Source organism: Rhineura floridana, chromosome 2 (genome assembly GCF_030035675.1).
Source record: "Rhineura floridana isolate rRhiFlo1 chromosome 2, rRhiFlo1.hap2, whole genome shotgun sequence".
NCBI classification, from domain to species: domain Eukaryota; kingdom Metazoa; phylum Chordata; class Lepidosauria; order Squamata; family Rhineuridae; genus Rhineura; species Rhineura floridana.
In genome coordinates this window covers 108,260,164-108,271,663 of record NC_084481.1, presented here as the reverse complement: position 1 = coordinate 108,271,663, position 11,500 = coordinate 108,260,164, and the positions used below count along the sequence as shown (strand labels likewise).

The 11,500-nt window shown below is 38.3% G+C and overlaps 1 protein-coding gene across 13 annotated transcripts in view; it reads right to left on the bottom strand.

The window, feature by feature from the left end:
* Positions 1–2,548: 2,548 nt before the first annotated feature.
* The window catches only part of TSPAN4 (tetraspanin 4), a 937,220-nt gene continuing 928,268 nt past the window's right edge, over positions 2,549–11,500 (bottom strand). For all 13 annotated transcript variants that reach the window (XM_061610067.1, XM_061610064.1, XM_061610063.1 and 10 more), the window contains one exon: positions 2,549–10,896. In XM_061610067.1, coding sequence (XP_061466051.1) covers positions 10,828–10,896 — 69 coding nt within the window. In that variant the 3' untranslated portion in view covers positions 2,549–10,827. The remainder of the gene's footprint in view (positions 10,897–11,500) is intronic.

Here is an 11,500-nt window from a genome sequence, read left to right as displayed (position 1 = left end):
CATAAGCTTGCACCTTTTAAGCATGAATTGTAAATTTCTCTAATATCCTTTTAAAGTATCTTTTGAATGAGGGCCTAAACTAATTCTTTAATGATTACACTTGTGGGGAAATAAATACCGAAACAACAGTAGCCTTTAACATTCTCCTTTTATGCTGTATTTTGTACAAAAACATTAATGTTAATAATGGTATGGCTGTCATTGTACATACTAGTAATTCTAAGCAAAAGTAACTTTCTGTTATAAGGTAAGGATTCCACCTAGGTACAATCAGATGTAGATCACATGTACAATCAGTTCTAGTAAATACTTCCTTTAACATAATGATTCTACAGAATTGTACCAAAAATTCTTGCAGACTGAAACTCTGTTGACTAGCTTACAGTAGCTTATGTCACCCATTAGCAAGGATTTTTCTAACACAGTCTTCAACCTTTTCAGACCAAGGACCCATCTAGCTAGTAACATGGGAATTGCTTTCGTTTTTTTTGCTATATCTGTCTGTCTGTCTCATCTTCTTTCTTTTTGTTGACTCTCTCATTAAAAATAACAAAATAAACAGTGCCATTGGTCTGCCTCACATTGAATAACAATGATCCATTGATGAAAGCCATCAATTGATTTTACACTCTAAGCAAATATATGTCACATGGTAAGGCAATCCCTATGCAATTAGATAAAATTTCCTTGTGTGGATCTTTATTGAAAACTCTATATACAGTCATAGAAACAAATATTCAGTCAGAGACGAATATCCCTGCTGATTCTCAGCACCAGACCCATTATGCCAGTCTTCATGAAATCGTATGTGCTTCCGGGAAGGGTGACTGCTTCCGGGAAGGGTGACTTCGCTTGTGCCTGCTTTTGAGACGGGCTCCCGCCTCAAAAGAAGCTTATTCAGATATAAATCAGTCAGAACATTTTTTTTTTTGACTGATGAAATTTCTCCCGGGCAGGGAGAAACGTAGAGATCAACCTCAAAAGCCTGTTTTTGTTGGGAGGACTGGATTTCATTAATTTATGAGAAAAGATCCAGCCAGCAATGCCGGACGGACTTCCGAACAAGCGCTATCTGATTAATGCAATACGTTTATCTTTTCTTCAAAGAGAAAACGGACTAACAGGCAAGCACCCTTCTTTCTATTATTTTTTTTACTTGGTTTAAATTGTTGCAGCAAAAAGAGATTTGTCAAATGAATCAGCTTTAAAGAACTTCTGGGTGAGCTATAACTCTTCTCTGTTATTCACGAAATTAACAGCTTATCTCTGTTTCTATTGCAAAAAGCTGTCCTGGAAGTGCATTCTAAAGATATAAACAGAAGAGGGATTTCTATTCCGAGGAACATTACATTGTCTGGGACTATTCTCTTTTTGGTCTATTTTATTTTGACGAATCTGCTTCTTCACGACGCCACTAACTGTTTTGATGCTGGGAACTAAATTTGTTTTGTATTCTTGAACATAGAGAGATAAGGCAGGCTGCTCTGTTTATACTGTGATGTCATCAAGCCTGGAATATTAACCCAATTGTTGCTGAAATAAGAAGTGGTTCTTCTTTAATTTTGTTTTGTTTTGTTTTCGTGGTTTTAAAAATGGCAATCAAGAAAGTGGCTGAGAATCTGGAAGTAATTATGTTTCAGAAAATAATGGATGAGATTGAGATAACGAAACAAACCCTGCGACAGGGCAGTAAGGAGCTGAAAATTGAACTGAGCAAAATGACGCAGGAGCTTAAAGAAATAGGGGATCCTGTGAGAGAGGAGAATGAGATCAGAGATGAGAGAAGAAAAAATAAAGGGAAGACACAAGCCTTGGAGATTGGAACAAATGTGGAATTGGAAAAAGATCTGGAGTTTATGGATATTAGAAATAAAATCTACTGTTTGGAATTTAACGTTATCTCTGAAGAAATTAATGAAGATATTAGAGATAAAGTTATCAATGGCTTGAATAATCTTCTGGACTGGAATGACGTGATGGAGCTTGATATAGAGAAAATCTATGGAATTAACTGCAGCCATGTGACAATGGAAAAACTCTCAAGAGATGAGCCAGTGCATTTTGTAAAAAAGAAGAACAGAGATATGACTTTACAACAATATTTCAGCAACTTATTCAGAATTGATGGCAAGAAAATATTTGGGATAGAGGAAATTCCCATCAGACTCTTATTATATGACTATGGCTATGACAGCAAGATTATTATGGAATACTGATAATGGAAGATTGGACACTGAAATTACTGGACTTAACAGGACTATTGAAGATGGAAGATGGAATTAATATGGATAATGGAATAATGGCTATTGAAATTATTGGACTTAACAGATTTTGATGAGATGGATTAATCGATATGTTTATTTGGATTATGGTTATGACAATAAGATTATTATTATTATTAACGAGATGGATTAATCGACATGTTTATTTGGAGAAAAATTGATAGATATATTTCTTAAAGAATTGAAACCTCTCTTTGACTTTTTGTGGAAAGAATAAAGTAATGTTTATGAGATTTGATGATTAATTAAGATAACTACTGGAGGAAAGTGATTTTATAATATAATTTAAGAGACAGGATTGTTATATATTGTAGACCTATAACTGATTTGATCTGCGACAAATGGGAAGTCAACATTTTATTTTTTTGTTTAATCATTTTTGTTTTGTTTTTTGTCTTTGAATGTTTTATGATTTTGTTTTGTATGTTTTATGAAAATTTGAATAAAAATTATTGTAAAAAAAAAAAGAAATCGTATGTGAATGCTTCTGGTCATTGCCTATATAAGATTTTTTTAAAAACTTAAAACTCCCAATGAGATCATGGAAGCAACATGAAGGAACTTTCCTTTAAGTGAAAATTGTAAAATAGAAAGCAGAACTTATGGGCTGTGTGACTTCTGTATCTCATCACTTTCCAGTTCACATCCTATTTATATCTGTAATAATTGTATTGGTCAAAATAATTTGATCATTGTGTTAATACTGCATGTTAAACATACATGGCTGCCGCACTGTGTGCATCAGTGCTTAACTTGTTTATTTCTTACATCCTTGTTTTCAATTACCTGTTGTGTTTAAAACAATGGCAAGTATTCTCTCCCCTCCCCCCACCACCTAGAATTAGTTCCTGGTTACCATTACCACCAGTGGAACGTCTATGGGAAGGGAAACTGCTGATGTAAATCGAAGTGAGGGGAAGGGCTATGACTCAATAGCAAAACATCTGCTTTGCATGCTGAAGAATCCAGGTTCAATGTTCCTCATCTGACACTCTGGAGCTGTTGCCTATCAAAGCAGACAGTACTGAGCGAGATGGACTACCACCCTGACTCAGCATTAAGCAGCTTCCTATGTTCCTGTGACATAGCATAGACATCACTGGTGTTCTTTATCACTAGTAGTGTAAGGCTGCTTTGAAATGGAAACTCTTGTCTGCATACCATAGCAGGTATGTTGCCACCAATACCCAACCTAATTATGTATGTTTACAACTTTTTCTGTGGTGGTGTGACAATGAACTTTTAAGAGTACACTTGAATACAAGCTTGGGTGGAAAACCCAATCAGTTGTGGGCCTTGAGTCAGAGATGTTTGACTGAGCACAACCAAGTCTCTTGCCAAACAGGTGATTTGCATGGTCTCCTCTGACATGTGATCACGGGCAGAACAATGCAGGGACCTGCATTCCCACCCTTCCTTCCAAAGTGACCAGCTTTATCAGAGCCAATAGTGCTGATCATCTGTTCGGTCATTCACATATGAGGTCCTCCTCCCCATCAATGGCCTTTTGTGTTCCCCAGAGTAGAGTTCCCCAGGTGGAAAACCGTTATTTATTTATTGGATCAGTATTTAGGAAATGAAAATCTAGTACACTCAAATAATGCTCATATATAATATATAAAACTCTGTGTGTGTGTGTGTATAAATAAAACAAGGATGGAGAACCTTTAGCTCTCCAGATCTTGCAGGACTACAACTCCCATGGCAATGCTGGCTGAGGCTGATAGAAGTTGTGGTCCAACAACATCTGGAGGCACACTGGTTGGGAAAGGCTGATATATAAAATCTGCTAAGTTCAGTCATTTTTATTTTTTGCAGAGCTACATTCTACTTGGATGGTTATATCTTTAAAACTGATCTTTTTATGTGTATAGGTTTGCAGGCATGACATTCTTTAAAATGCCAGCATCTTTAGGTTCCTGAAATATTCCATGAGAAAGCCTATTAAAATCACTATGCTCTTCAGTTGAAACTAGGCATCTAAAATATGGCAACTATGCCATACCAATGCCAGCACTGGGCCTGGGCAGGGGAGTTATAAAACAGTTTTATTAATGGAGTGTTGATGAATTTTTAATAGGGTCATGACAGTGCATTTTCCTTCCTGCAATAGTAACTAAGTTTGCATGATTTGTTTTTTATAGTCATGAAATCGAATCACCGATTGTGTATCATGAAGTGCTGTCCTTGTACAGAGCAATGCCAGTTTTGCTAGCCCCCACCCCCACTATCCCTGTGCATGCAAAAAATAGGAATTAAAACTTATGAATAGAGAAATGTGCCATGTATTTTTTCCACATAAATAAAACTTCAAAGTGATTTTAGATATGACAGTATATAGTATCATTTTATAAACACATATTAAAGAATACAAAACACATTTCACTGTAAACTTTAAAGAATATTTAATGTTTTAAAAAATAACGTATAGCTTTTTTTCTTCCTATGAGGTGCATGAAAATATACCATTCCTTTTTGTTGTAATAGCCAAGAAACCAAGGAAAGCTACAATGAACAGGAACAGGTAACACTGAGAAGAATTTATATTCAAAATTGAACCTGAAATGAAATAAAGCTACATAAGTTGAAAATGCTTTGCAAAACAGAGCACAACATTTACAAAAGTATATGGTGTAGATGTCAAGGAGCTGAAATCACAACATCGGTGTGATTTCTGGGCTTCTTCACACATTGTTTCAGGTGTATAGAAGGGCCCTGCTCATACAGCGGGTTACGTTCCGGACCCCCACTGTAAAGCTAAAACCGCTGTAAAGCGGATCCCATTGACTTACATTGACCAAAATGGCGCCTGGCTGCAAAAAAATGCCATAAAAGCGGAACAAGCGCTGTAAAGCGAGGCCTTTCTACAATTCACAACTGCTGTATTAGCGGAACGCTGTAAAGCGGGGCCCCACTGTATACTGCAATGGGAATGTGACAACCTTGTTTGCAAACATGTATATTGGATTAGTATACACTCTATAAGGCAGGGCTGCTGTAATTCTCTGGGCTAAACTGGATGTGATCTGGAATCAGATGCTGCTTTTGCCTGCCTTTTTATTTAAAGGAAGCAGCAGCAGCAAAATAGCCTTGGGAGGCTATGAGTTGATGGAAGAATAGCAGGGGGAGGGGTATTCCTCAAGCTGCTTTTTCCTTTTATAATGGAAAATCCACAGTTTCACCTGTGGGAAGAAGAGCAGCTGAGAGGGTGACAATTTTGAGAGAAGCAAAGTGACCAGAGAGGAAAGGGTTAGCAGATCCTATTTCTCTTCCCTTCCTACTGTTTCTCTGCTATTTTTCCCCTTTTCTTTTTAAGATAGGGGAAAAGCACACACTCAGGTGTCAAACCTAGGTCTGTCTCACTTAATGTGCAAAAGTGCCTAAGGCTACAACTTTGCGCACAGTTACTTGAGACCAAGTTCCACTGAGTTCTATGGGACGTTTATCTGAATAAAAACACATAAAATCAGCCCGCATGTCATTGTGTGTGTGAGTGTGTGGGTAAACCTTAGCTCTTAACACACACTCAGTTCCACTACTATTGCCCTTCCTCTTTGTGCTATGGGTATTGCACAACCATGAAGTGAAGATTACAGCAGTATGTTTTTCACATGCAGGAACCTATCCCATTATATATAAAAGCTTTTACTCTACAAGCCTCCGCCTGAGAACCTCTGAGACAACATTGCACAATCTTCCAAAGAAGCCTTTTCCTGTTTATAAGGTGCGTATCTGCCCATAGCATCTATGGCAAATTCACTTTGTTGCTATTCTGTGCAAATATTGTGGCCAAACAGCAATAGAACTAAAAGAAAGTTAAAGCAAGAGTCATAGGGTGTAGTTGTAGATCAGTAATCTGTCATTAACTCTGTGTGGTAGGGAGCTGAATAATCCTTCTCGTCCCCTTCCAACAGTTAACAAAACTGGGCAGCTATCAATAGTTATTTTACAGTATATTTAAAGCACACATTGCATCAGTTATATTCATAGCAGACACAAGACAACACTGTCTCAACAAATGCTAGACGGAAATGTAAACCCACATCCTAATTTGTGTTTACTTCAACAGGGTTACGATTAAGCTCTAGCGCCATGGACCAGAAACTAAGCACCAAGGACTCAAACCTATATATCAAGGGGCAGGCTCAACACCTGGACCTTCACTGACTTTGGTCATGTTGTATATCAAAAGCAAACAACTGCACTGGCTTCTTACATGCTGCTCTGAATGTGTGTGTTACTAACAAACTAGTTGAGTGGGACATGTGTACAGGAAGGAGTTGTTACAAACTGAGTGTGTTGCTTATTGTGGATTCATCAGCAAGGGAATGGTTTGTTCAGGAATGAAATTATTTTCCTCATCTAAAAAAAAAACTGGAGGAGTTAAGTGGAGGACGAGTGGCAGGTTAATGGGACACAGTGGATGAGATAATACAGCAAGAGTTTGTTGCAGTGTGTGTGTAACCTGTAGGTTAGATCTAGTTTCCTAGCTTTGGTGACTGTTGTTGAATGAGCACCTTTTTTTTCTAATTGTGTCAGTTTCTAGGCTACATGCAGCCAGTATTTGCCTTAGCACCAAGGTTGGCAGTGTTGTGCTCAGAGAGCTGCTTCTAATTAAATAATGTCACCAATGTGGTCAACCTCTCTTTAGCATCTTTGGAAAAAGTCTATTAGTTACACACAATAGGCACACAGTATGGCAAAGATATGTGCATTCATCATTTTGACTTCTCTGTCTGTTCCATAATGCCTAGCAGGACCATAAGCCCCCTTTGAACCATAAACCAAGAAGCATGAGAATCCACTCTGGACAAGATAATGCTCTTTGCTAACAGATTGCTACTGCTTAAGGGTAGCCCTCTGGGTATTGCACAGTTTACATGACTTGTTGCTGGTAGAGAAATGGCAATCCCTACACCTCTGTGATGGATGGCAGGAATTCAGTGGAAGAACAACAGGGCTGTTCATCTAAATTTCCAAACAGTCCACTAGTACTACAGCATCCATTCAGTGGATCTGCAGTTTCCAGAAAGAGCATTAACATGTAACTTTTTTTGGCAATACTAGCTCCCTCCTTTTTGGAGACAACATTATAAAATGATTAACTGAGATCCACAACTTCTATGTTTTTATTTGCTGAGCCTGCCGGACTTCTGTGTTAACTTTTGCTGATGGGGACCTCCATAAATAGATTTTATCTGTCTTTAATCTTTTTAGAACCAATGTTTTATTAATGTGTTCCATCACTCCATTATTCTGCGAATCCACAAGCTATCAATAGGAATGCTGGTCAATACAACAGTGGTAATGAACCATGACAGCAACTACCAGCAATGGAACTCCAAGTTTCAATCTCCTCATCTATAAGAAAAAAGGTGCGAAGGGGGGGGAGGGAAGGAAGCAAATTCCATAGAAAGACAGAAATAGATGCTGTTGCTTGAGGCCTTAATTATTCAAAGCTCACACAAGTTATAGTAAGGACAAGGGGTAGTGAGAAAGATTTAAGATGCACAGGGAAAAATGGTTACTAGTTTTTATTATAGAATCTGTTTCCTATAACTGTGAGCACTTCTTAACTTGCTTCTGGCTCCTTGTTCACTTAGGAGATATGTCCTACTTTGATGCAAAAACTTTTAAATTGTGGACGTCTATTGGGCCAAGTTCAGAGCCACTCCTATAATTCATGTTTTATTTTGCTATATCCTAGCTGTGGTGTCAGCAATAGCGCTTAGATGTACAAGAGAAGAACGTTCAAGACTCTCTCAACATGGCCATTATGTTGCCAGATCTTCACATTTCCTCTCCCAGTTCTCCATTAGCATTCTTTCTGTGTTGAAGCAATTTACAGTTAGCAGGGACTGCGTCCCTCAGTCTTCTGTAGCAACCAAGTCTTAGGAACATAGGATGCTTTCTTAGACCATTGGTCCAGCTAGCTCAGTATTGTCTACACTGACTGACAGTGGCTCTCTAGGATTTCAAAAAGGGATCTTTCCCAGCCCTACCTGGAGATGCCATGGATTGAACCTGGGGCCTTTTGCATGAAAACCATGCCTTCTGTCACTGAGCTAAGGACCTTTCCTGTTGGCTATGCTACAGATTTAAACTCTTTTAATAATTATTGCCTTGTCCTCAGGGACTCACGAGAAGTCTAGATTTGGAGGAAGGGCATGTTAGGGATTTCTAAGACAATGTTAAGTTCATTCACCAAATTACAATTCCTTTCAATTCTTTGGGGAAAACCATGATAGTTAAATTGGAATACAGCAGGCTCTTGAAAAATATTTGCATATTCTGCTTTAACTTCTGCGCTCTACACATACTTGATATATTTGTCATTAGAATGCCTACTCTGGGGAGGTGTATCAAATAGCTGAACTGTTTTGCCTCTTTTTCCTTTCTGCAAAATGTACCTTTCTAGCAGAGCTGACCTAGCATCTCTTATCAATGGTCCTTGTGCACAGCTGTACCTGCTGCAAGCAGCAGGTTGGTTGTTCCTTGTGGGAGTAGAGGAGAAGCAGTTTATTCTGGCATGGGAACCGTGTTGGTTGTGTGCCCCGCTCACCCTTTTCCAGACATCTGTTCTTGTGTTCTATAAGCTCTAAAGAAAGTTGTCAGTGTTAAGCGCACAGTGGACTATTTAACAGTTTATTTTATGTTAACTTTATACTGAGTGACTCTCTGTACACAAAGAGTCACTCGAATGAGAAAAATAATCTATGAATACCATTTGAACTTAATCTAACTGATGACATCTTCCAGATTTATAGATAGGGGAAATTAATTTGCATAGTCCTATATGCTCCAATCTACAGCTGCATGTTCATAGCCCCCATTAGAGACAGAATAGCACCAGTGAGCAGCTGTATAAGAAGGTGGGAAGAATGGAAGGCCATATTAATACCCCTCAATTCTTCAAGGGGGAGTCAATCAGGAAGGGGAATTCCAGGTGTAAAAATAGGGCTTGCAAGCTGGCCTCATAGTCCATTTATTGTGTAACCAGAGCATACATGGTGTGAACTAACAAACTGGGTTAGAGCATGCTCACACCAGCACATTGTTTCTCTTGATGCTTGCTTACATACTAAAAACTTTGTGTTACATGTTAATTTAGTCTTATTAGTGATGAGCAGAATTAACACTGCTATTTTTGCTCACAAAAATGTCACACAATGCAGTTTCTCAGCATAGAGCTGACCCAACATGCCACATGAGCACCTGGGTCTGGGTGTTTAGTGGTGAGCAGAGAGAATATTCTGCAAAATAGCATAGATTACTTTAGTGTATCTGCTAACCTATACCTTTAACAGACAAAAGCTTATAGAGATGTGCCTATGTAAAATTTCATCTTTTTCTTTTGCAACATCCAAACCATCAATAGGGCCACCTTGGTTAGTGGAAAATATGTGCAAACTTACTTTCTCGATCTAGAGATTATTTGATTTAGTTCTTTTAACAGCGGTTATAAGCTCAAAAAACCAACTCAAGAAGGTAAACATCCTAGCTGATGATGAAATTTTAAGGGAGCAAATTAATGAAATGGCACATTAGTGACAAACAGCTGACAGCTCTTCATGGGACTTCAAGCATGGAAAAGAGTGAGACAAAATAAGTTGAAACCAGAATGGCATTTAAAAGAAACCCAGAGGGCAATGATAGAAAGACAATGACTTGCTTCCTCTTTGCTGAAGATTTCTCTGAAGTGTTTCCCAATGGCCAAATATCTCCTCCAAGAAATAATATCCCACTAATTGCTTTTGAATAAATGCATGGTCCCACTGAATATAGGAGAGAACCCTTTCCCCCCTACTTTTATAGGCACCTGCTAGACTACTTTTCTCTAGAATGCTTGGCTGATGAATATATATACGTTGTATAAATTACTACACATTACCATTTGTGTGCTGTTACGGATTTAGTCTGCAAAACAACCCAATTTCCGCTTACGGACCTACACTTAGGCCACGGTAAGACCCTTTTGCATATCTGAACAGATTCAGAGAGCATGAGACTGAAACAACTTCTTTAAATAGAAACTTTCCTGAAGGCGTCTTACTCCATGGTAAAATGTTGAGTTCAGAAGTGTGTCCCGTGATCCAACACACTGGCTGTCTATAAAGACAAATTGCAGTTAAACAAAACTTCCAAGTGACTCCACATCCTCTACACTCATGTTGACATATAACTTGATTCTCTATATTTCCAGGAATTTGCTGAGGATTCACCATGCTGGAAAACTTCTATCTGCCAACAGCTGCCAGGAAAATAAAATAAGCAGCCTCTTCACACTTGCCACAGTCTGTGCAAAAGGGAGCATTTTTTCTTTCTTTCTTAGCTTTCTTGTTACTTTGAGACTATTTTCTTTTGTCCAAACAAGTCTGAGTTCCTTTTATATAATGGTGACAAACTAAGTTGATTCACAAAATTTCCAAGGAAGATTATACACAGTTTATTTTACATAGAAAAAAAATATGACGGAGCATGAAGAAGAGTCCTCTTTCATCTTGTGGAGAGGTAAGCCACGGCTGCCAGACACAGAATATTATTTCTATGCACAGTAGGTATCTGCCTTGACAACCTGACAATACATGGTCATTGCAAATGTAAGTCCGAGAATCTATAGGAAGAAAAAGCATAGTTAAGATTACATTATTATTATTATTATTTATTACATTTGTATACCGCCCCATAGCCGAAGCTCTCTGGGCGGTTTACAACAATTAAAAACATTAAAAATAAATACACAAATTTAAAAACACTTTTTAAAAAAAAACAATTTGGGGGAGATTCCTGCCTGGCCAGCTCTGCACCTTGAACACAAGCCCATCTGTCCGTTCAAGAACATGAAGGACAGTCTAGCAGCAAAAGTGGGTCGCTCTCTTCCCTCCACCCTCCAAGGCAGCACACTTCCTCGTCCATTTCAACCAGAGGCTGATGGTGAGGCTCCCCTTCACACACAACTCAAGCATGGTTTATTATCTATATTTCAATCTGAATCCTTTTCTATTGACTCTGGGTGGATAATGTATTTAACACAGAGCGTACACCATAGTAATTTAAAAGAAGCGTCCAAGGCTGCTAAATATGTAAACGCCAAACAAAATCATATTGCACAATTTCCAGAGTCTGCTTAGTTTACGGCTACATGAACAATTCCAAAGAGCTACAACGAAGAGTTTCTTTACCATTCATGTATAGATTATTCTTTTAAGAGGGCATTC